The 21,897-nt window shown below is 30.2% G+C and overlaps 10 protein-coding genes across 10 annotated transcripts; 7 read left to right on the top strand and 3 right to left on the bottom strand.

Annotated features, from left to right (window-relative positions):
* The first annotated feature begins 121 nt into the window (after nt 1–121).
* Nucleotides 122–1,621, top strand: BX663DRAFT_506130 (FAM50A protein). The gene is made up of 7 exons (XM_051527157.1): nt 122–257; nt 336–505; nt 580–830; nt 885–946; nt 1,014–1,133; nt 1,197–1,412; nt 1,496–1,621. Exons 1-7 carry the CDS (start codon nt 159–161, stop codon nt 1,544–1,546), a joined length of 969 nt encoding a protein of 322 aa, XP_051384008.1. The 5' UTR covers nt 122–158; the 3' UTR covers nt 1,547–1,621.
* Nucleotides 1,622–1,685: 64 nt separating this feature from the next.
* Nucleotides 1,686–3,041, top strand: BX663DRAFT_506128 (RmlC-like cupin domain-containing protein). The gene is made up of 3 exons (XM_051527156.1): nt 1,686–1,891; nt 1,964–2,077; nt 2,143–3,041. The coding sequence occupies exons 1-3, from the start codon at nt 1,798–1,800 to the stop codon at nt 2,838–2,840; spliced, it is 906 nt and encodes a 301-aa protein (XP_051384007.1). The 5' UTR covers nt 1,686–1,797; the 3' UTR covers nt 2,841–3,041.
* Nucleotides 3,042–3,394: 353 nt separating this feature from the next.
* BX663DRAFT_506126 (catalase) lies at nt 3,395–5,219 on the bottom strand. The gene is made up of 3 exons (XM_051527155.1): nt 4,944–5,219; nt 4,202–4,863; nt 3,395–4,122 (listed from the first exon to the last, which is right to left on the bottom strand). The coding sequence occupies exons 1-3, from the start codon at nt 5,137–5,139 to the stop codon at nt 3,520–3,522; spliced, it is 1,461 nt and encodes a 486-aa protein (XP_051384006.1). The 5' UTR covers nt 5,140–5,219; the 3' UTR covers nt 3,395–3,519.
* A 1,066-nt stretch (nt 5,220–6,285) lies between these two features.
* Nucleotides 6,286–8,746, top strand: BX663DRAFT_535980 (WD40-repeat-containing domain protein). Its single transcript, XM_051530613.1, has 3 exons — nt 6,286–6,580; nt 6,668–8,421; nt 8,495–8,746. Exons 1-3 carry the CDS (start codon nt 6,461–6,463, stop codon nt 8,559–8,561), a joined length of 1,941 nt encoding a protein of 646 aa, XP_051384005.1. The 5' UTR covers nt 6,286–6,460; the 3' UTR covers nt 8,562–8,746.
* A 1,986-nt stretch (nt 8,747–10,732) lies between these two features.
* BX663DRAFT_432777 (uncharacterized protein) lies at nt 10,733–10,990 on the top strand (the record flags this gene model as incomplete). The annotated part of the gene is made up of 1 exon (XM_051522958.1): nt 10,733–10,990. A coding segment is annotated over one exon (258 nt), but the record flags the coding sequence as incomplete, so codon positions are not given.
* Nucleotides 10,991–11,090: 100 nt separating this feature from the next.
* On the top strand, nt 11,091–11,617 carry BX663DRAFT_432883 (uncharacterized protein; the record flags this gene model as incomplete). Its single annotated transcript, XM_051522962.1, is given in 2 exon segments — nt 11,091–11,347; nt 11,362–11,617. Coding segments are annotated over 2 exon segments (513 nt in total), but the record flags the coding sequence as incomplete, so codon positions are not given.
* Nucleotides 11,618–12,131: 514 nt separating this feature from the next.
* On the top strand, nt 12,132–13,232 carry BX663DRAFT_506124 (uncharacterized protein). Its single transcript, XM_051527154.1, has 3 exons — nt 12,132–12,413; nt 12,475–12,879; nt 12,944–13,232. Exons 1-3 carry the CDS (start codon nt 12,176–12,178, stop codon nt 13,108–13,110), a joined length of 810 nt encoding a protein of 269 aa, XP_051384002.1. The 5' UTR covers nt 12,132–12,175; the 3' UTR covers nt 13,111–13,232.
* A 2,012-nt stretch (nt 13,233–15,244) lies between these two features.
* On the top strand, nt 15,245–16,748 carry BX663DRAFT_530625 (ergosterol biosynthesis ERG4/ERG24; the record flags this gene model as incomplete). The annotated part of the gene is made up of 3 exons (XM_051530328.1): nt 15,245–15,511; nt 15,640–16,111; nt 16,201–16,748. 3 exons carry the CDS (start codon nt 15,245–15,247, stop codon nt 16,746–16,748), a joined length of 1,287 nt encoding a protein of 428 aa, XP_051384001.1.
* A 548-nt stretch (nt 16,749–17,296) lies between these two features.
* BX663DRAFT_506121 (uncharacterized protein) lies at nt 17,297–17,712 on the bottom strand. The gene has a single exon (XM_051527153.1). The coding sequence runs from the start codon at nt 17,566–17,568 to the stop codon at nt 17,359–17,361; it is 210 nt and encodes a 69-aa protein (XP_051384000.1). The 5' UTR covers nt 17,569–17,712; the 3' UTR covers nt 17,297–17,358.
* A 1,199-nt stretch (nt 17,713–18,911) lies between these two features.
* BX663DRAFT_432517 (kinase-like domain-containing protein) lies at nt 18,912–20,042 on the bottom strand (the record flags this gene model as incomplete). The annotated part of the gene is made up of 6 exons (XM_051522938.1): nt 18,912–19,133; nt 19,191–19,315; nt 19,373–19,424; nt 19,493–19,562; nt 19,619–19,773; nt 19,833–20,042. The coding sequence occupies 6 exons, from the start codon at nt 20,040–20,042 to the stop codon at nt 18,912–18,914; spliced, it is 834 nt and encodes a 277-aa protein (XP_051383999.1).
* Between the last annotated feature and the right edge of the window lie 1,855 nt (nt 20,043–21,897).

The following is a 21,897-nucleotide window of genomic DNA, read 5'->3' as shown; positions in this document are numbered from 1 at the left end:
AAGGGAGGGGGACTCTTTTTTTTTTTTTTTTTCTTGGTTCAATAGGGGGAAAAAAAAAATTATACCTCCGCAGAGACTTCTAAATTCTTTGAGTCTATCTTTATATGGATACATTTATTTTTTTTTTTTTTAATAGCTGTCTTAATTAATTAGTGAAAATGGATTCAAAAGCTGAAGGTCTTCGTCAAACTATGTTTGAGAAGCAAAGACAAAAAATTTACGAAGAATCTGAAAAAGAGCGTCAAAAAAATGCAAAAGTAAACATTAAAACTTTTATACAAGTATACACATATTCATTCTTTAAATCGATCATTTTTTTTTTTTTTTAATTTTAGTTGAGCGAAGTTCGTGTAGGATCTGACAAGTTTGTCAAGACAAAATCAGACATTGAATCGCAATTAAAAAGTAGTACGATTGGTTTAACTGAATTAAAAGATTATCGAAAAATTAGAGAAAATTTGGAAGAACAACAAAAGCGAGAAGCTGCGAAAACTGCACCTTTAAGGTATAAATTAGAAAAATGGACACAATAAAAAAAAAAAAGAGAGAGAGAACATAAAAATGCTCATTAATAATTAGTGATGAAAAGAGAAAAAAGAAGAAGAAGAAACAAATTTTAAAGTTATCATTTGCTGGCGACGATGACGACGAAGAAGAAGAAGAAGAGAATGATTATGAAGAGAATAAAAAAGAAACAAAGAAAAGAAGATTCATGAAAGATCCTACAGTTGATACAAGTTTCTTGCCAGATAGAGAAAGAGAGGAACGAGAACGTATTGAACGAGAAGAGCTTAGAAAAGAATGGATTGCAAAGCAAGAAAAAGTTAAAAGTAAAGTAAATTTCTTATTGTATGAAACTAAAATAGTCTAATTTATGTAATTAGATGAGAGAATCGATATTACCTATTCATATTGGGATGGTAGTGGACATCGTAAAGTTGTGACAGTATGTTGTTATTTACCATAATTCAATTCACATTACAGAATTTAATCTCTTTTTTTTTTCATTCTAGTGCAAGAAAGGAGATACGATTCAGCAATTTTTAGAAGCCTGTCGTCAACAATTTCCTCAGTTACGTGGTGTAAATACAGATAACTTGTTATATGTTAAAGAAGATCTTATAATTCCTCATGTAAAGTTGAATATTTGTAGTTTGTATTCATTTGTTTTTCTAACTGGTCATTTGTATGAATAGCATTATACTTTTTATGACTTCATCATAAATAAGGCAAGAGGTAAATCTGGACCTTTATTCAGTTTTGATGTCCATGAAGATATTCGTTTTGTCAATGATGCAACCATAGAAAAAGATGAATCTCATGCAGGTAAAGTGGTGGAAAGGGCTTGGTATGAAAGAAATAAACATATTTTTCCTGCAAGTCGATGGGAAGTTTTCGATCCAGCAAAATCAGTAAGTTCATTTAATTTTATAAATGTTTTTTTTAAATATATATATATATATATAAATATTTATATTCATTTAAAACATATTAGTATGGAAAATATAGAATTAAAGATAGCAAGAATAATGTTCTTAGTATTTAGAAATAACATAAAATCATTACAATTGATTAGTAAAATTTACTAATGAATAAAATATGCATGTAAGATTACAAATAATTTGAGACTGTTTTTTTTTTTTTTTTTTTTTTTTTTTTTTTTTTTTTTTTTTTTTTTTTATTTCAAATAATTTTAATAAGCATTTGTAAGGATTATGTAAGACAATGAATTACTATAAAAGTCAGGGATTTTTTTTTTTTTCATAAAATTATTGTTAAATCAAAATTAAAAATATTATGATATCCTCTATAACTACTGCTACTAAGATTGCTAGAACCATTACAAAGGCTGTTCTTTCAAGAGAACAAATGGATGGAGTGGGTGCTAAAGGTATTAATATAAGCATACATATAAATATTATTATAAATAATACTAACTTTTTTTTATTTTATATAATAATAGTGTATCGTTCTATTGGCAGCAATGCTCTTCGTAACTTGGATCCTTTCTTAATGTTGGATGAATTTGATGTTCATGCTCCTGGAGGATTCCCAGATCATCCTCATAGAGGATTTGGTAAATAACTAAATAAATACAATAATAGAGTAAATGAATATTGAATATTGACCATGGATCTATAGAAACGGTAACTTATATGTTGGAAGGTGAATTCTTACATGAAGACTTTAAAGGTCATAAAGGTCGAATTGGTCCTGGTGATTTACAATGGATGTCTGCAGCTCGTGGTATCGTTCATGCTGAGATCCCTGCAAGTAATAAGAGGTCACATGGTCTTCAACTTTGGGTTAATCTTTCGAGCAAAGACAAGATGTCAGAACCCAATTATCAAGAATATCCTAAAGAAAAAGTAACTCAAGTTATTCCTGAAGAAGGTGTGACGATTAAAGTCATTGCAGGTGAATCCTATGGTGTTAAAAGTCCTGTCATGACTAGAACACCTACTATGTTTATTGATGTTAAATTGAAAAAGGGGAAAAAGATGGAACAAATCATTCCCAAGAGCTATGCAGGCTTTATTTATACAATTTCAGGTACGGGCTTATTTGGTGGTAATCATCATTCATCAGAAGCACATCATACCTTAGTTTTAAGTGATAATGAAGGTGACTTTATTCCTATTGAATCTACTTCGGATGATTGTCATTTTGTTATTATTGCTGGTGAACCTATTAAAGAATCTACAGTTCAGCATGGTCCTTTTGTAATGAATACTAGGCGTGAAATAGAGCAAGCCTTTGCTGACTATCAACAAGGCAAAAATGGCTTTGAAGGTGCCCCTGAATGGGTTTCATCTATTAGAGATCGTTGGACTTTTTAAATTTTTTATTCTTGTATCATTATTTTTTTTTTGTCGCTTTATAATAACCTATTTGTATGTTCACTCTCTTATATCCTAATATAAATAAAAACAGTTTTCTTCTTATTTTAATAAACTGAATTCTAAAATAATTGAAACGAAACGAATAAAAGATGATCGTCTATTTTGTAAACAGTGACTTAATTATGATATATAAGAAAGCTATTCAAAAAAATGACAGGGCAATTTTTTAACATTATGCATTAAAAAAAAAAAATGAAACCTCTTAATTTCAAATATTTATTTATTTATTCATTTATTTGTTTGTTTGTTTCATTTTATTTTATAACGCCACATTCTGGAAATATAATAATTACAAATTATGATGATATTACTATCCATATTTTGAACTAAGTTGGGGTTCATCATTATTATACTTCAGTAATTAATAGTAGCTAAGCAAACTGTAATAACTAAACCAGTAAACACATATAATAGATTTTAATTATTAGAAACTATATGTATGTGGCATGAGATAAAATAAAATAAAAAAAAAATAATATCCAAAGAGCAGATTTCTGTTATTTACACACAATTTTTTTTTATTTTTATTACAATAAATAAATATAAAAATACAAATATGAATTTATATAAAATTGATCTTCCAAAAAGAATAATGACTAAAAAAGGAAAAATTATTTTAAGCTTTTTGTGCCTTCAACTTGGCCAAGGCAACTTCAATACGTCTGCGATATTCAGGGTCAGCACGTTCGAAATGACCGAGTTGACGATCAACGATGTCTTGGTTAACCTTGAGGAAGTCCTTAGCGATGGTTCTAGTCAAGTCATCCTTATCTTGTTCACTCAAAAGACGGAAGAGCATACCAGCTTGAACAAAGTCATCATCAGTAACTTCATAAGTGAATCTACCGGTCATACCCATAACTTCTTCAGCAATGAAAGTAGAGTTGACAATGTTGGTTTGAGCAGGACCATTGAAGGAGTTAGGACCATAGTTGGGGCCTCTACCACCATTACCGTTAACAGCCATGAAACCATCACGTTGATAGTTGTTAACAGGACACAAAGGTTGGTTAATAGGAATTTGCTTATAGTTAACACCGAGACGATGACGTTGAGTATCAGGATAAGAGAAGAGACGACCTTGCAACATACGATCAGGGGAAGCATCAATACCAGGGACCAAGTGAGAAGGAGAGAAAGCAGCTTGTTCAACTTCAGCGAAATAGTTTTCAGGATTTCTGTTCAAAGTGAAAGTACCAACAGGTTGAAGAGGATAGTCCTATTGATTATATATAGATATATATTATTTAGCATGTACATACATATATATATATTTGATTTCTATTACAAATATTTACCTTATGAGGCCAGACTTTAGTAACATCGAAGGGATTCCATCTGTAAGTTTGAGCATCCTTAGGATCCATAACTTGAATGTAGACATCCCAAGAGGGGTAATCACCACGTTCAATAGCTTCAAACAAATCTTGAGTGGCATAATCGGGATTGGCACCTTCGAGTAAATTAGCTTCTTCAGGTCTCAAATTCTTAATACCTTGCTTGGTAAGGAAGTGCCACTTGATGTACTTGAATTCACCCTTTTCATTTACCATCTTGAAAGTGTGGGAGCCGAAACCGTGCATGTGACGGTAACCATCAGGGGTACCACGGTTGGAGTAAAGAATAGTAACTTGATGAATAGATTCAGGAACATTAGAGAAGAAGTCCCAAACAGCATTAGGATCCTTAAGATTGGTACGAGGGTTTCTCTTTTGAGTATGGATAAAGTCGGGGAACTTGGAAGGATCACGAATGAAGAAAATGGGAGTGTTATTACCGACAATATCAAGGTTACCTTCTTCAGTGTAGAACTTAACAGCGAAACCACGAGGGTCACGAGCAGTATCAGCACTACCCTTTTCACCACCTACAGTAGAGAAACGGATAAACAAAGGAGTCTTCTTACCGACTTCACTGAGGAACTTGGCCTTGGTAAGGTGAGTAATATCGTGTGTGACAACTACAATGATAATAATGATTAAAAGCATGTTCATTTTTTTTAAAAAAAAAATGACTGCTACTACTACTACTACTACTTACCAAATTCACCGTGAGCACCTGCACCCTTAGCATGGACAACACGTTCAGGGATACGTTCTCTATCAAAGTGAGAAAGCTTGTCGATCAAATTGAAGTCTTGAAGAAGAACAGGTCCCCAAGGTCCAGCAGTGATAGAGGTTTGATCGTTTTCAACAGGGTTACCGTTAGAGGTGGTCAAGACAGGAAGGTTAGTCATTATTGTTTATATAAGTTAAGAGTAAATAAATAAATAAATAAAATATAAAAGAAGTGTATGGTTTATTCACGATCAAGAATTATGCGCCCTTTTTATATATTTCTGACCATTTTGGTTTTAAAACTTCAAATACAGAATCTTAGTTTTGCTTATGAATGTTTCAGCCAATCAAATTAAAATAAAATTCGATTACTAACAGAATGAATCTCAACCATTTATTTTTGGATTTGAATTTTTGAAGTAGATGATAACCTGATATTTTATATTAAATTTAATTTTACTAAGCAAAGCAAATAAAACAGCGATTTGTTAAATAATAATAACTTTTTTTTTTTTTTTTTTCACCAGATGACTAATGAAGGCAGATGCAAATAAGTATAGAATAATTATTCCTTTTTTTTTTTAAAAAAAAAAATAAAATAAAATAAAAAAAATTCCAGAAAAAGAAAAGCAGAGTCATTTATTAAGAGAATTATTTAGAGGTGTTACAACGCATAATGCTGTTTCACTGTCCTATTACAATAAAGACTTCATTTTTTAATAGTAGCTCATAGTAGACTTAAATGCATAATGTTAATAAATACTAGTACGTAGTTGTACATAATAGTCCCTGGATAAATCAGTATATAGACGTATATAATGCATGCTTACTTGTACAACAAGATAAAAAATTATGTTTCTCTTTATTATTATGATTCTACGTGCAAATAGTATTAAAATATACATTATTATAATATGATTCCTTCTAGATGAATGTATACGATTATTCTTATTATCACTTGTAGGCGGGAATGCAGAAGAAGAAGAAAGTAGAGTTTAAATGATTATGTAATTATTGAATATATAAATTTACATTTTATTATGTTTCCTTTATTACCCAAAATATAATAAAAGTAGACTCTAAGTTTTATTTTAATCAAACTAAATACAAACTCTTTTTTTCTTATAGCTTTGTAGTATAAACAGAAGAAGACTATCATGACCACTGCTAAAGAAAAAAAAAAAAAAAAAAAAAAGAGCTTCCAACAACGCTATTAGCAGTAAAACTTTTTTTTTTTATAACCCGAAAATTCTATATTCTATTGTACATTAACAGACAAGACGAATAATAATGAATTACTAAATCTTTTTATTTTTTATTCTTTTTTTTTTTTTTCTTCGGTCTTTTCGATAAATCCCCCCATCCCCTTTATCTCCTATTATTGTTATTGTTATTATTATTTTTCTTTATCTTTTTATATATTATATACTTGTGTTTCCTTTCTTTAAGCTTACTTTTTATATACATTTCTTTTTTTTTTTTTCAACACATTCATTTAAAATGCAAAATCAAGATTCATCACTACCGATTCATTCATCTACCGAAATAAACTCAAATCTTGTACAATTTAAAGTTCTAGAATCAAATAAAAATGACATGGACAATAATTATTCAAAAGAGGTAAATAGAAAAAAAAAGCTCTCAAAGTATGGATAAAGAAGTCTTACAACTAATATTATTATATTATTAAAAAAACAAAAAAAAAAGTTAAACCATACTAGTAATAAAAATACCGAGTTAACTCAATTTTGTATAAAAAGTCCTCACACTTATAAACTCGGATACCCTTCTTCTCCATTATCTATGATCACTACAAATATGATAACTGAATCTTCCTCTTCTTCTTCTACTATGACTACTACTATAAATGATATAACCGCTTTCCTCGATGGCTCTTCTTTTTCAAAAAAGAGATCAGTCACACATGATGATAAACTATTTACAAGCTATAAAAAGAAACCGAGGATTTTAAAAGCAGATAATTGCAATTTATTTTCAAGTCGACAACTTACTATGGACGATCATGATACATTAAAGGCCTTACAGCAAATACCTTCCATGATAAGCATCTTTGATTCGATACCAGCTAATCTCAAGTCTCGTCTATTATTTCAATTATTAAAACGATCATCAATAGATACCCTTCAATTTATAAACTCAGCCATTGTCCCTGTTTTAAAGCATGATCTATTATCTACATTACCCTTAGAGATTTCAAGATATATTATAAGTTATTTGGATGCATTTTCATTAAGTACAGCTTCATGTGTATGTAAGAAATGGAAATCCATCATAGATACGGATGATAAAGTATGGAAACAACTTTTAATAAAGGATGGCTATTCACTTGTTAATCCATTACCATCTATGAATGTATCAATCACTACAAACTATAGTTATTATAAAAAATTATATGCGATACATCATACATTAAGACAAAATTGGAGAAAGGGAAGAGCAGAGGAAAGGACGTTTAGGGGTCATGAAAAATTTGTAGTGACATGTTTACAGTTTGATGATGATAAAATTGTATCTGGAGCAGACGATGCTCATGTTAATATTTATTCTACTGCAACAGGCAAGAAACGAATGACGCTTGAGGGTCATGAAGGGGGTGTATGGGCTCTTCAATATCTGGATAATACTCTGGTCACTGGCTCTACTGATCGACGGGTACGTGTCTGGGACATGGAAACTGGCAAATGTACACATATCTTTAATGGACATACCTCCACTGTAAGATGTTTACTGATCACGAAGCCTATTCAAGGGAATGATCCATCTTTAATCATTACTGGCTCGCGTGATTCTACTTTAAGAATCTGGAGGTTACCTAATCCAAAGGATGTGGAGGGACACTATTTTGGAGATACATCCACTAAACCAAATCCGTATTTTGTACGTGCTTTAGTTGGTCATGGTCAGTCTGTTCGAGCCATTGCAGCACATGGTGATACACTCGTAAGCGGTAGTTATGATCATACCGTTCGTGTCTGGAATATCAGAACAGGTCATACAGTTCATGTCTTGGAAGGTCATACAAACAGAGTTTATTCAGTCGTAATTGATTCAGAAAGGAATCGTTGTATGAGTGGCAGTATGGACTCAAGTATACGTATTTGGGATTTAAAGACAGGTGATTGTATCAAGAAACTAGAGGGTCATACTGTCCTGGTCGGGTTACTAGGATTAAGTAAAAATTATCTCGTCTCTGCTGCTGCAGATTCAATTTTGAGAATTTGGTCACCTGATACAGGTGTTTGCCAACATGCGTTAGCAGGACATGCTAATTCGATTACATGTTTTCAGCATGATAATGATAAAATTATTTCAGGCTCAGAAGGTGGTTTAAAGATGTGGGATATTAAAACTGGACGCTTTATTCGGGACTTGATTACGGATGTAGATGGTATATGGCGAGTTGTATTTGATGGTCGTCGATGCATTGCAGCAATTCAAAAGTAAAAAGAAAAAAAAATAAGATTAAATTAGAAAAAAAAAAAACTTTCTACTAACTTTTTTTTTTCTAATAAGAAATAATGAAACTTCTTTCAAGATATTTGATTTTGGTGTACATAGACTAAGTAATTATTTAATATAATCTTTTGTTTTGTTTCTTGTTTAATATATCCGATTTCTGCAAGTATTATACATATATGTATGATACATTGAATTTAGCAATTGAATCAGTTCAAAAGTGTAATATGTATAAAATAAACTAATTGTTGAATATTAAAAATAAAAGGATGGTGTTGGTGTTGGTGTTGGTGTTGGTGTTGGTGTTGGCGGTGGTGGTGGTTGGGGAGAGACAAGTGAATAAAACGAGCCTATATTTATAAACATTGTAATCATATATATTAGCTACACAAATGGTAATTTTCATGTCAATTTAGATTCATTTTAAGCATCAACAATCAGTTAGAAGTGATATAAAATAGGATAGATACCGATTCATCTGATAAACTAAAAAAAAAAAAAAAAAAAAAAAAAAAAAAAAAACGTTTATGTTGGAGGGGGGGGAAAGAAGATTTCATGGTAGATAATTAGGTCAAAAGTAGGAAAAGAGGGCCTTTCATTTATTATATATTTATAGATTATAGTTTCATTGATTGATGCATGCATTAATAAGAAAGGTCATGCTCTTTTCTAATCAAGTGGATAAAGCCTATTAGAATAAAACTATTAGCTAGGTTCTCAATAATGTATGTTATTTATGGTTAGCAATACACTTGGAGATACTGAATAATTATAGTGTTTGGTAAAAAGGATACGTTTGTGATAACCATAATCAATATTAACAAATGCACTGAATACTCTAGTAGTAACGTAAGTATTAAAGGAGAAATAAGCATAATAATTTAAAAACGCGTTGAATGTCATTAACCTTTTTTTTATATAAAAAAAATGAAAAAGTAGAGTAATAATGTTATCAAAAAGGTATTTGAAGCATATTAATAACTAGAAGAAAAAAAAAGACTTCTTACAAAGAAAAGTCCAGCCATTGTTAAACAATACGAATATTAATTTTCGAGAAGAATATCATTCCTATCCATATTAAATGTGTAACATTCAAATTAAAAGCCAATGAACTAATAAAAACTGAAGAGCTAATAGCCACCATGACAGGCACAGTCTTTAATTAAGAAGTACTAAAATATTTTCAAATAAGCCTGTTATTTTAACAGTAATAATAACAAAACTTACAAGAGTAGAATATTCTTGAATTATCTGGATAATACAATAAAAGCTATATACACTACAATTCCTCAAATTGCAGAACTGTACACAAAAGTTGCAGTCAAAGACTTTCAGAATTATTATGTTTTCAAAGTATACAAATGTGTATTGAGCTGCTACATTTTTTTTTTTTCACTATAATAATTGATAAGTTTAAACAAAAGCAACAAAAAAAAAAAAAAAAAAAATGAAACAGAATTCATTTATAAACAGCATGAAATATACTAAGCGATTCTACTTATTACTTGTTTAACGTATACAAGCCTCTTTATTGTCTTTAATTAGAATATATGTAGTATATAATCAATGTTATATTTATAAATTCATATAAGCAGTAGTAAAGCAACTTATTTTCGCGTAACGAATAATTTGAAGCATTTGGCAAAGTAAAGTTCCTATTAATTATAATACGATTGAAGAGGAATTTTATTTAAAAATTAAAAAATGACTAATGAGCACATAGCATTTATATGCTGTTTTGCCCTGGTCAGATCGCTATGGAAAAAAGGAAAGGAAAGAAAAACCCCTTTTGGGATATAAAAGGGAAAATGTTGAAGTGTATGTATAAGTGATGATAATTAACTATCAGAAATTCGTTGTTGTATTGAAAGAAGATGATTGACAAAGGGTTCACCAAGATGGTCAGAGGATTCAGGAATTTGGGAGTGAAGCTAGATAGTCCATCTCCAAGCAGAATTGCACATATATAGAAGGCCAGCATATAAGCCAGGCATCAATTGATTTTCACACTTTCTTAGTAAGGAATGTTGATGGTAATAGATTCAAGAGATAAGAGAATGGATCTTCAATAGATTTGGGCATCTGAAGACAGTTATTCATATATACAAACAAGAAAAACTATGTGAGCGTGTGAAGAGTTCATTTGGATGGAAGGGGCAGGCTTGGGGTTTACCAAGAGATAACCAAATCTCAAATAAGACAGTTGTCAATTTATTTATTTATTTTTTTTTTTTTTTACTCTTCTTACCCTTTCTTCTTTTTATTTATCATAAGCAAATAAAAGTGGATCCTTTAAAATTAATAACGATTAAAAGCTCTATATCTGAGATAGGGTGGAAACCTGAATACCTCCCAAGGCTCGAAAAACTCGTGCATACCATAAACACGCTTATGATTCACATTTTTGCTCTAATCAAATTTATATTCATCAGTGAATTAAAAAGATGTGAAGCGTTCGATATCGAAAAATATGCTGAAAAAGACTTCTACATACAAGTTTTTTTCGTCACTTGTACAACATACGAAGAAGTTACCACCTACAAAATCAACTAAAACCACAGAGTTTAGAAATTTGATTAAGAAATACTTGAACGAATATTGTAGATTATGTGGCTATACCTCCTCATAGAATTGAAATATTCTCAGCAAAATTGCTGCATACAAGTGTGCAAAGATAGATACTGCCTACAAAAACGACATCATGCTGCAATTTGGCAATAAGCTTAGGATGTTCGTTAATTTAGTGACACAGCAAAAAGACAGAACAGCGGCAAGAAGAAAAATATTAAAAAAGCAAAAAATGGCTGAAGAAGAGATTAAAAAAGTCATTAAAAACAAGATAACACAACCTTGCACTCAATTGAAGTTATCAGTTGCTTCAGGAAATATCCAAAATTTATCTGTGGATCAGTTAACCGAAGAAGCGATCACACACATACGAGATTTTTTTTTGGCACTTATAGTTCACAATATAAATTCAAGAACAACGACATTTATTATGACTGCAAAGCGAATCCTATTGCATATTATAAATTAGCTGACTCGTGTGAAAGTTTAGAATCCAAATCATTTGCATGCTTCCCATTGAGGCGAACTCATACATCATGTTATGTCAAGAACCCTCGACCGCATATTCAAGGCAAGTATCCAGTAGTTGAGTGCCACGGCCTGTTACGGTAAACATCAATTTTATTTTATTTTATTTTTTTTTTTAAGAAAAAAAGACAGTTTCTTATATTTTCTTTCGCTAGATGTACAAATCAAAAATGTTTAGTGCCTTCTCGACTCTGGAACAGAGACTTGACTGCCGTTTTAAATTTTAGAGATATTGTGTTAAGCCACAGGCAAGCCCTTGGTCGCCCTTCTAGATTCAAAAGGGAAACATCAAACTGTACTTCAACAAGCACCACCACCTCCACTTCCAAAAAAGTCCGCTCTATGCCTCCCGACGACGGTTCTCCTGAGGTAGGAAATACTGATAGAGTAAATGTATGATGTAGGTAGCTTACATACAGATTTTTTTTTCTTTTTGTCTGAGTTTGAAGTGTAAAAACTATAATTGGACGAAAAAGACCAATTGAATTTTAATTTATAATCTTTCCTTACAAATAGGTCCAATAGATTTAAAATAAATAAATAAAAAAAAGGGGGACAGACGTTACCATGGCAACATATCATTAAACTTTTTCTAAAAAAAAAAACTTCTTTTTTTTTTCCATTTTCATAAAAAAAAAAAACATGACATTCAAACAGCAATCCACTGTTATTTTTATTCAATCTACTGCTCACTGGGAAGCTATTCAAAGACAAAAGGCCCAACTACTTGGAATCAAGCCATCATCCGAGCCAGAAAGACCTCAAACCTCCTCAGTCAACGTTAATAAAAAACCAACGTCAAAAGAAAAAGACACAAGCTCTAGACGATCTCAGTGGATTGGAAAAGAGGGTAGCCGAAGAAGACAACGTTGGCTAAACAGTTAAGTCATTGATTTAAATCTAAAATGTGGTTAATATGTATTAAATTGTACATTTATTAGATAATTTTTTAAATCATCCTTCTGCTGTACTTTATGCTGAAGATTTACGACCTCCTGGATATAATAACCAAGATTACGATAAATATGAATTAGATGTTGCAGCAAGTGTATTATGTTCAACAGATGATGATAATTTATTATTTGATGGAGAAGGATTAGAAGACAACAATGTATTATTACCGCATGCGTTATCTAGAAATGTTCGATACAACTTGAAAAAAACTCATGTCTCTAAAATTCTTGTTAGTAATTATGAATCTCAGTTGATGCAATTCATTAATCTTTGGTTAGATGATCTAAAATGTCTTGATAAAGCTTATTTGGAAATTAAAGTTGTTTCAAATAATCAGTTTGAAAGATATATTTTACATACAATGTGTCGATACTATGGACTTTATTCATTCAGTAAAGTAGTTGTAGTTATAGTTATAGAAAATCTCTATTGTTAACGATGTTGAATCTTATTTAGGTAAAACGGATGAGCAAAATAATCGAATAACATACATTTGTCATCCAGCATATATTAATTATGTGACAAAACAAGATGTAGAATCAATAGACTATATAGATGCAGCTAATTGGACTATGCCAGAAAAGTCTTTTTATGAATATTTATTTAATCAAAAAAATGTATAATTTGATGAATTAACTCTACTCAAAAAAAAAAAAATCTTAGACAAAAAAGGATAGTAAAATAAAGAAGAATTCAGTTCCTGCACTATCCTTTTTCTCTTACAAAAAAAAAAAAAAAAAAAAAAAAAGAATTATGTACGATGACGCAAAATATAGCTTTTAATGATACTTTTGCTTTTCATAAGCAATAAGTTTATTATAATAATAACGGTATTCCTGACAGCTGTGATAATCCTGAAACAAAAGTAAAACATTTGAGAAAGCTACTTTATTGTTAGACTATTTTAAGTAATATTATATCCTGAATAAGTAAATACATCAGCCATGTTCTTCCTCTATATTACATCTATCTAATTTCTTAATATAAATGAAGTGTATATAGTCTTTCCTTGACATATAATGCAACCTATTTTAGCTTATAAAACTACATTCTGAGTCATTAAAAATAAAATAAAATAAATAATTCAGTCATTATTATTGAATTAGATACCCAGCAGTGGTTTCAAAAGAAGGGATGATGTTCTTTTTTATTAAGATTAATTTGACTTCTGACTACAAATTACATAATATTTACTAATATTATAAAGAGCGTCCCAATTATGGTGAGTTACTAATCCTTATTCTGCACCATCCATGTGATAGGTGATATGATGCTATTATCGTGTTTTATATCCAAAGCTTGTAGAAACCACTTTATACTTCTTTTTTTTTATGCAATTATACTATGACCATCAAGGGCTTTGAAAGTAATGCTTAATAAAGATGTTATACATAAAGGAAAGCACTGAGTTGAATGTTAGCTAGAAGGTGTAAGGTATAAAGCAAATAAGTCCTGATTTATGACCGTCCAAAAAGTCTTCCCATACCCTTGAACTTTAACTTTTTTTTTTCTCTCTCTCTCTCCTTTTTCTTTGTTAAAATACCAACAGTCTTTTTTTTTTTTTTATATTTGTCTTGACCCATCCATTGAACATAAAATAGTGTAGTTTTGGTTTCCAATCATGGATTAAACCCTTCTTCTGAACTTGTGTGTTTCTTTCTTTAGCTCTGTTATGGCTTCTTTTCTTTTTCATACATGTCGAAGAAAAAAAAAAAATTCCAGACTTATTAATCAATCAAAAAATTAGTTTGAAAAGTCTCGATTTATTTTGCTTCCTTTAATTGCCTGTTCTTGATGTTTGTATATGATTTTCTCTCTTTCGTTTTATTAAGAATAAAAGTACATCTTTTTTTTTGTATCCAATTAGATTACAATTTCTGACAGTAGTCTCTCTCTTATCCTCTTTCTCTCTTTTTTTTTTCTTTTTTAAAGCTTTTGTAAAGATTGGGAGTTAGAAAAGTCTCTATTCAAACTGATGAGGATTGATGTCCATATATTGACCAAAAATTCATTATATTCGAAAACAAAAGGTAATCGGTTGATATTTACTTTCTTAACAAGTTTGTTGATCCATTCATGAACACTGACTTTAGTTAGTATTAAGGTAAGTATATGTTTGTATGTCGATGTATGTATATGAAAGAGAAGATTAGAAGAAGCTATTAGGGCTCTTTTAATAATACTACTTACATTACACAAGGTTTGGTAATAAATCCATGTATTCGGATTTTTTAATATTACTGTTATTTTTTTATTTTTTTTAAACGCCGTTGTATTACTTCATGGCTTAAATATCAAGCGAAGGAATTATCTATTTATCCCCTTAACATATCTGCAATTAATCTGGTCCTTCATAGCGTTATAAGGTTATATTAATAGAGAAAAGAAAGTGAAGATAGTCTCTTCTACTTTATATTATGTACGTATATGTATGTATGTATGTATGTATGTACGTATAAAATAGTAGAGGAGAATAAATTTTTAATATACGATAAACAATAATAATTGCTGTTTAATATATGTATGTATATATGTGTATATATGTATATATAAATAAATAAATAAGAGGTGGATAATTATTTGTTCCTTTCCTTTATCTTTATCATGTCACTAAAAGAGGAGAAGAGGACGACTACGGAGAGCAACAAGATAAATAAAAACGGCGTACCTTTATTTAAACAAAAGGTTACTAAATTAGATGTCGAGTTGGACAAGCAAGTGAAATATGAGTTTGGGGGTCCCTTAGGTGTAACGGCCATGATGTTAGGTTTCCCATGTTTAATGTATTATTTTTGGATTTGTCTAGAGTATCATCAAGGCCATTTAATTTATCCAACTCATCTCTCAGAATTCAAGCCTTGGTTTATTCAAGAGATTTGGACAAAGATTGTTCAAGATGCTTATCCTACGCGTTGGGCTATTCAAACGTATATGGGTTATGTTGTGTTTTCCTTCATTCTTGCTTATGTCATGCCTGGTCCTATTGTGGAAGGTTTACCTATCCCTTCATTGAACGGTAAAAGAGTATGTTGAAAAGGGATTTTTTTTTTGAAAGAAAGAAAGAAAAAGAGAGAGAGTGAGAGTGAGAGTGAGAGTGAGTGAGTGTTTCAAGCTAGTATTTATTTATCATGTTTTTTTTTTGTTCGTTTTAGTTGAAATATCTTTGTAATGGCCTTTCATCTTGGTATTTTACCTTGGCCTTTTCTATTGTTTGTCACGTCACAGGCATATTCAGATTAAGTAAAATCATTGATCATTTTGGTGAATTGATGACAGTAGCTATGCTTTGGGGATTTACAATGTCTACACTTGTCTATGTTATAAGTGCATTTATGGGTAAAACACATCGTATGTCAGGTAATTTCGTTTATGATTACTTTATGGGTGCTTGCTTGAATCCAAGGATTGGCCATGTAGATCTTAAGATGTGGGCTGAAATCAGACTTCCTTGGCCAGTTTTATTTTATTTATCACTCTCTTGTTTATTGAAGCAATATGAAACATATGGTACCGTTACCGCACCTGCTGTCTTTATGGTATTGGCACACTTTTTATATGCGAATGCTTGTCAAAAGGGAGAAGAATGTATTCCCACTTCTTGGGATATATTTTATGAGTGTGATGGTAAATAGTATATCTATATATATAATAGATAATAGATAATAGATAATAGATAATAGATATTAATAATGTGTTGGCTATTTTATATATAGGTTTTATGCTTATTTTCTGGAATATGGCAGGTGTCCCATTTACTTATTGCTATTCCTCTATTTATTTAATGAAATATCAATTAACTACGGGCAAAGCCATTACACATAATTGGCCATACACCATTGCTATCTTTACATTACTTTTAGTGGGTTATTATATCTTTGATACTGGTAATTCACAAAAGAATCGTTTCCGTATGGAACAAAATGGTTCATTTATCACTCGTAATGCCTTCCCTCAATTACCTTGGGGTCATATCAAGAATCCTACATTTATTGAAACAAAGCATGGTAATTTATTACTCACCTCTGGATGGTGGGGTATCGCTAGAAAGCCTCATTACACTGCTGATTTAATGATGTCTATCTCTTGGGGTCTCATCACTGGATTCTCTTCTTTCTTGCCATACTTTTATTTCTGCTTCTTCTTTTGTGTTTTAGTTCATCGTGTATCTAGAGATATGGAACGTTGTGCTCAAAAATACGGTGCTGATTGGGAAGAATATTGCCGTCGTGTTCCATATATTTTTATCCCTTATGTTTATTAATTTTATATAATAATAATAATAAAAAAAAAAAAGTTTTAAAGAATACTAGAATTTGCATATAACAAACAAACAATTTTGATAACTTTATTTTATTATATAAGAAGGAATGGGTTGAGTTAAGTGTGTGTGTGTGTGTGTGTGTGTGGAGAGGGGAGGGGGAAAATAGTTATTTATTTATTTTTTTTATCTTTTCATATATCTAATCAATCTAGTACGTGTGTATGTATTTATTTTTAAAGCATTTAATTTAGGTATATAATTTAAGCAACAGTCAAGAAGGGAAGTGAAAGAAGATATGTACCACTAACGGTGTCAGTAACGCTAGAAGTGATTACCTCAGTTTCATAAAGAGTGGTAGTTGCAGTAGTTGTGGTTACGGTAACGGTAGGAATAGCAGGTGCAGTAACAGTAGTTCCATCAGCAGTGATGGTGTGATAGATGTAAATCTTTTTATTTTCTAAATTGTTATTATTTTGCTTTTTGTCCTTTTTATCCTCCTTTTTATAATCTTTATCATCCTCATCATCATCCTCATCATCATCCTCGTCATCTTCGTCATCTTCGTCATCTTCGTCATCCTCGTCATCCTTCCAGTCTTTATGACGCTTTTCTAAGATATTTGCAGAGGCAAGGTATTCACTGACAGAAAGATTAGCTTCAGAAGCAGAAGCAGATGCAGCAGCAGAGACAGCAGAGTCATCAGAAAGAACACCGTATTCAGCCTTAAGACGAGCAAGGGCAGAAACGAAGACATCATTACCATCAGCAGATGATTCAGCAGCAGCAGCAACAGATAATGCTTGTTGCATAGAGAAGGCATCAGAAGCAAGAGAGTTAACTTCTTCTACAGAAGCGGGAGCAGCATTAACAAAAGAAGAAGCTAATAAAGCAGCAGAGATTAAAGAAAGAATGAAACGCATTTTTTTTATTTTGAGAATTAATTAATTTGTTATATAGAAACAACAATAACAGGAAAAAAAAAAGAAAGTAGAAGAAGAAGAAAATCAGTTATTTTATATTAACTATTTATAAGGTACAAAAAAAAATATTTAGCTTTTATTGTTGTTATTATTATTATTATTATTATTGTTGTTGTTGTTGTATAAGATCAATTTGAAATTCGATGAATGTTTCTTTTACTGTGAATCTATTTGCTTTTATTACAACTGTCATCATTTATTTAGTTGCTATGGAAATGAAACATAGTAAAAAAGAATAGTTCAGACTGGCTTGTTTTCAACAGTATTATCATTATTTAATGTTATTCATGAACAAAATATTCTTCTTCTATAATACGTGATTTTATTACTGCCCACGTATCTAATATTTATGATATGATAAAAAGTAAATAAAAACTTTATTTTCATATATACGATTTAAACATTTTTTTTTTTTTTTTGATAAGTCAATTGAATTAATTTTTATAAACAGAATCGAGTAGCAAAAAGGGAATTTCACTGTGAGCCAGAATAAGGTATCTCATGCAAGAAAATTTATAGGGGTTATCGACGTAAAGACAATAATAATAATAATAAAGGGAATCTTTATTGATGTGAGACATATAGAATCAATTATGTAAATGATAAGAGCAATCTAAAGTAAACATCTACTATGATGTCCAAGTCTTGTCTTGTCATTCTTTCATGAGGCCTTATTTTATATCAGCTTAAAGAAGATCTACTTTGGAGAAATCTTTATATTCATTTACTATCTTACACAAAGCATTTACTCAATCAGAGTTAAAATAATAAACACATATTTGTATTTATTTTACAGCTTGTAGTTTTATAATAAAACTTATATTTTCTTTTTCCATTCTATGTATATTATTTTATATTATAACATTAAAACTATTATGATTATTTGATTCAAGGTATATGTTTTTTTTTATTGCCCTGATTTACAATATGGATACTACTCTTTGTTAGTTATCTTTGACACCCATTTTACAAGATCTACTTTTTCTGTTGCAGCAGATACTAAATATGGATGATTCTAGATTATAAATGTTAGTAATAAAGTCTATGTTTATAGATATTTATTTAGTTACCATTAAATCATTAGGCGTTGCTCTTAATTGAACATCTTTAGTTAAACTAAATACATGTATATAGATTAAAATAAAGTACTAAATAAATAAATAAAACTTGTATTTTCTTAACATTACCATTTTGCAACGAAATCTTTCAAGTCAGAAGGATAGTCTTTATTAGGTGGAAATTCAGGAACTGGTTCATGAACAATATGTTGAAGAAGCTCGAAAATAGATAAGGGTGTTCCTTCAGGAGGGAAGGGAAATCTTCCAAATGCTAATTCCATTAAAGTAATACCTAGAGACCAAACATCTGACTTTACAGAATACGGTGAACCCATAATTCTTTCAGGCTAGAAAAATACACATATATATAAATATCTAATCTACTTTTTATAATATCTACTTACACTCATATAAGAACTTGTACCAACAAATGTGTCTGCAACAGAATTAATTAATTGCCCTGATACACCAAAATCACATAGTTTAATTTGACCTTGAGAATTAACTAAAACATTGGAAGGCTTTAAATCTATAAAATGATGGTAAGTAAAATAGTCATGTAGACATACAATGTAGAATAACAAACCTCTATGAATAATACGATGTTCATCATAAAGATATATTAATCCATCTACAATCTATGTAGTCTCTACTTGTTTAGTTTTGAAGTAATAAATAAATATATAAATAAATAAATACTACTTACAGCGTATCCAACTTTTTTTAATACATCAAATGGAAAGGGTCCATGCTTCTTATAGATTTGATCAAGTGAACTTTTGTGCTAAATGTTAGTAAACCAAATATAAAATCGAAATAGTTTCATATTTACCCAGCATCCATATACTCCATGCAAATCGAAATATCGCCTCCATTCATATAAGCTCCATAGAAACTGACAATATGCTTTGAATTACAGTCATGCATAAATTGTAATTCACGCATTATTTGCTTTCTTACAGTCATGTTTGCATCAACGTGAACAATCTATTATTTTGAAAATATATAAATGAACTGTGGATAGGAGGTGGATTTCCATGTCTTACCTTTTTTGCCATTACTGTGTTTGTTCTTACATGCAATACTTTCGATACGGTCCCGCCGTTTCCTCTACCGAGTTCATCTATTGACTTGAAATCTTCTGGACGTAGATCCAATCTTAACTCGAGACCAATCTCCAATTCACTTAATTGTTCACATAATTCAGAATAATCAGGTGGACCAAGACCAGAGACAGATGCCTTTTTTAATGTCATTGTTGACTTGCTATTATTATTATTTTTTTTTAAATCGTTTGCAGTGTTTGATCCAGTTGCTGATGGAGGACTTACAACGACTGGTGAATTTTGAAGTGTTAGATTTTTAAAATTACGTTTCTTTCTTAATGGTGCCTTGGAAAGCATCTGTTGATTATAAATTTATGTAATGAAGTAAGAAAAAAAAAAAAAAAAAAATACATACATCTATTCTTTTCTCCCTTAATTTTTTTTTTTTCTTTTTTAATAATTCAAACCCCACCCATATTTCACTACATTTGGATAATAATGGCACACAATAATATAAAGTTTATTACTTTTTTTTTTTTTTTTTTTTTTTTTTTGTTTACGTCGATCTATTTTCCTGTTTAAAAGCCTTAATTGTATACAAACATAGAGTCATTCATACTTAGTTTCCAAAAAGGAAAAAAAATGAATAGACAAAATCACTCACCTTATTTTACATACATAACACAAAGATATTATTGCATGGTGTCATAAGAAACAATTTTACCAAAACCACGTCATAAAGATTTCAGTATATCCTTTTTCATTCATTTCGCACTATTTTCTCTCTCCCTCTCCTTTTATTGCCATCTAATAAAAGATAAAACTGATATGGAAAAAGTTCTTTAAAATGAATGTAAACTTTGTTCTTAAAGGGGTTACAAATTGGAATATAGATACATATATAAAAGGACAAGTCTTTATATATATACATATACAATTTAATACCTTTTTGTATAGCTTATTGAAATCGTTAAATTGATATCTATTTACAGTGAAAACGATTAACTTTTGTCACTTTGAAAAAAAAAAATGTCCTTTAACCAAAAATAAATGTCACTTTACCGAAAATAATAATTTGCCCCTTTGTGTGCAGAGATTTTGTCCTTTTGAAGAAATAGAAAGGTCACAAGAGGTTAAACCAAATTGTCCTAAAAATGATGCCTATTCTTATTTATATTGCATTAGACTTTAGAATACCTAGAAAAAGTTGTGTAAAATTTCAGCAGGTACAGCATTACGTGCCTCAGTAAAACCTTTCAGACATTGTTTGTAAATTGCCGCCCAGCTCAGTTCAGCTAAGCTTAGCTTTTTTTTTTTTTTTTTTTTTTTTTTTTTTTTTTTGCAAGTGATATTAATAGAAGTATGATTTGGATAAGTGAATACTGGTATAATAAAGCATTATGTGTAAATGTTGTCAGTGTAAATCTTGTCTCTGAACAATTCTGCTTTTAATAAGATTTATTTTTATCTTTATTCTCTCTGAGCTGTCGCTGTTACTAAAAAATATACCTAATTATTATTTCTGGGGTAAGCAACGCGTTAAAATTAATTCATGGTGAATATTCCAGCTATAACCACTACCAATTATTTATATGCTACTGTTATTACCATCCTCTGAGATGTTATTACATAACAGTAGTTAATATTATAGATGTATATATAATATGTATGACTTGTATAAATAATTATGTAACTTCATATAACAGTCATAAACCTATTGAATTCTTATTATTACATAATACAGTGTATATAGTTGTTTTTTAATGCTCAAACACTCTAACAATGACTGTTATCAAAAAATGAATATAGAATGAATATTATGCTGTGAAGTACAATACACTAGTTTTATCTGAATAACCTATTTATCATTAAATAGATGATAATTGATTTCTATAAACTTAGTTGTATAGACTACTACAATTATAACAGGCATCAATGGTCAACTTCTTTACGGTTTGAATATTATCCACAATGACCGCTAAATCAGATACCTCTTGCGTTGAGAAATCCACCTCCAAATTGTTCATAAATCGATTGATGATAGCATGGCAAAGAGAGTTGATAA

This window comes from Cokeromyces recurvatus, assembly GCF_025118155.1.
Source record: "Cokeromyces recurvatus strain NRRL 2243 chromosome Unknown BX663scaffold_9, whole genome shotgun sequence".
Taxonomy (NCBI): Eukaryota; Fungi; Mucoromycota; class Mucoromycetes; order Mucorales; family Mucoraceae; genus Cokeromyces; species Cokeromyces recurvatus.
The sequence above is the reverse complement of the archived record's forward strand: the minus strand, read 5'-3'. Positions and strand labels throughout refer to the sequence as shown.

What these genes read in the sequence shown, in the direction of transcription:
- BX663DRAFT_506130 (XM_051527157.1), top strand. Translation starts at nt 159, where the DNA reads ATGGATTCAAAAGCTGAAGGTCTTCGTCAAACTATGTTTGAGAAGCAA. An exon ending in AGCGTCAAAAAAATGCAAAA is followed by an intron (nt 258 to 335) that starts GTAAACATTAAA and finishes TTTTAATTTTAG; the next exon opens with TTGAGCGAAGTTCGTGTAGG. An exon ending in AAAGCAAGAAAAAGTTAAAA is followed by an intron (nt 831 to 884) that starts GTAAAGTAAATT and finishes TTATGTAATTAG; the next exon opens with ATGAGAGAATCGATATTACC.
- BX663DRAFT_535980 (XM_051530613.1), top strand. Translation starts at nt 6,461, where the DNA reads ATGCAAAATCAAGATTCATCACTACCGATTCATTCATCTACCGAAATA. An exon ending in ACAATAATTATTCAAAAGAG is followed by an intron (nt 6,581 to 6,667) that starts GTAAATAGAAAA and finishes CAAAAAAAAAAG; the next exon opens with TTAAACCATACTAGTAATAA. An exon ending in TGCATTGCAGCAATTCAAAA is followed by an intron (nt 8,422 to 8,494) that starts GTAAAAAGAAAA and finishes TTTTCTAATAAG; the next exon opens with AAATAATGAAACTTCTTTCA.
- BX663DRAFT_506124 (XM_051527154.1), top strand. Translation starts at nt 12,176, where the DNA reads ATGACATTCAAACAGCAATCCACTGTTATTTTTATTCAATCTACTGCT. An exon ending in AAGACAACGTTGGCTAAACA is followed by an intron (nt 12,414 to 12,474) that starts GTTAAGTCATTG and finishes TACATTTATTAG; the next exon opens with ATAATTTTTTAAATCATCCT. An exon ending in CTATGGACTTTATTCATTCA is followed by an intron (nt 12,880 to 12,943) that starts GTAAAGTAGTTG and finishes AATCTTATTTAG; the next exon opens with GTAAAACGGATGAGCAAAAT.
- BX663DRAFT_506128 (XM_051527156.1), top strand. Translation starts at nt 1,798, where the DNA reads ATGATATCCTCTATAACTACTGCTACTAAGATTGCTAGAACCATTACA. An exon ending in GGATGGAGTGGGTGCTAAAG is followed by an intron (nt 1,892 to 1,963) that starts GTATTAATATAA and finishes ATATAATAATAG; the next exon opens with TGTATCGTTCTATTGGCAGC. An exon ending in TCATCCTCATAGAGGATTTG is followed by an intron (nt 2,078 to 2,142) that starts GTAAATAACTAA and finishes ATGGATCTATAG; the next exon opens with AAACGGTAACTTATATGTTG.
- BX663DRAFT_506126 (XM_051527155.1), bottom strand. Translation starts at nt 5,139, where the DNA reads ATGACTAACCTTCCTGTCTTGACCACCTCTAACGGTAACCCTGTTGAA. An exon ending in AGGTGCTCACGGTGAATTTG is followed by an intron (nt 4,864 to 4,943) that starts GTAAGTAGTAGT and finishes TTATCATTGTAG; the next exon opens with TTGTCACACACGATATTACT. An exon ending in CTAAAGTCTGGCCTCATAAG is followed by an intron (nt 4,123 to 4,201) that starts GTAAATATTTGT and finishes TATAATCAATAG; the next exon opens with GACTATCCTCTTCAACCTGT.
- BX663DRAFT_506121 (XM_051527153.1), bottom strand. Translation starts at nt 17,568, where the DNA reads ATGCCTTCTCTATGCAACAAGCATTATCTGTTGCTGCTGCTGCTGAAT.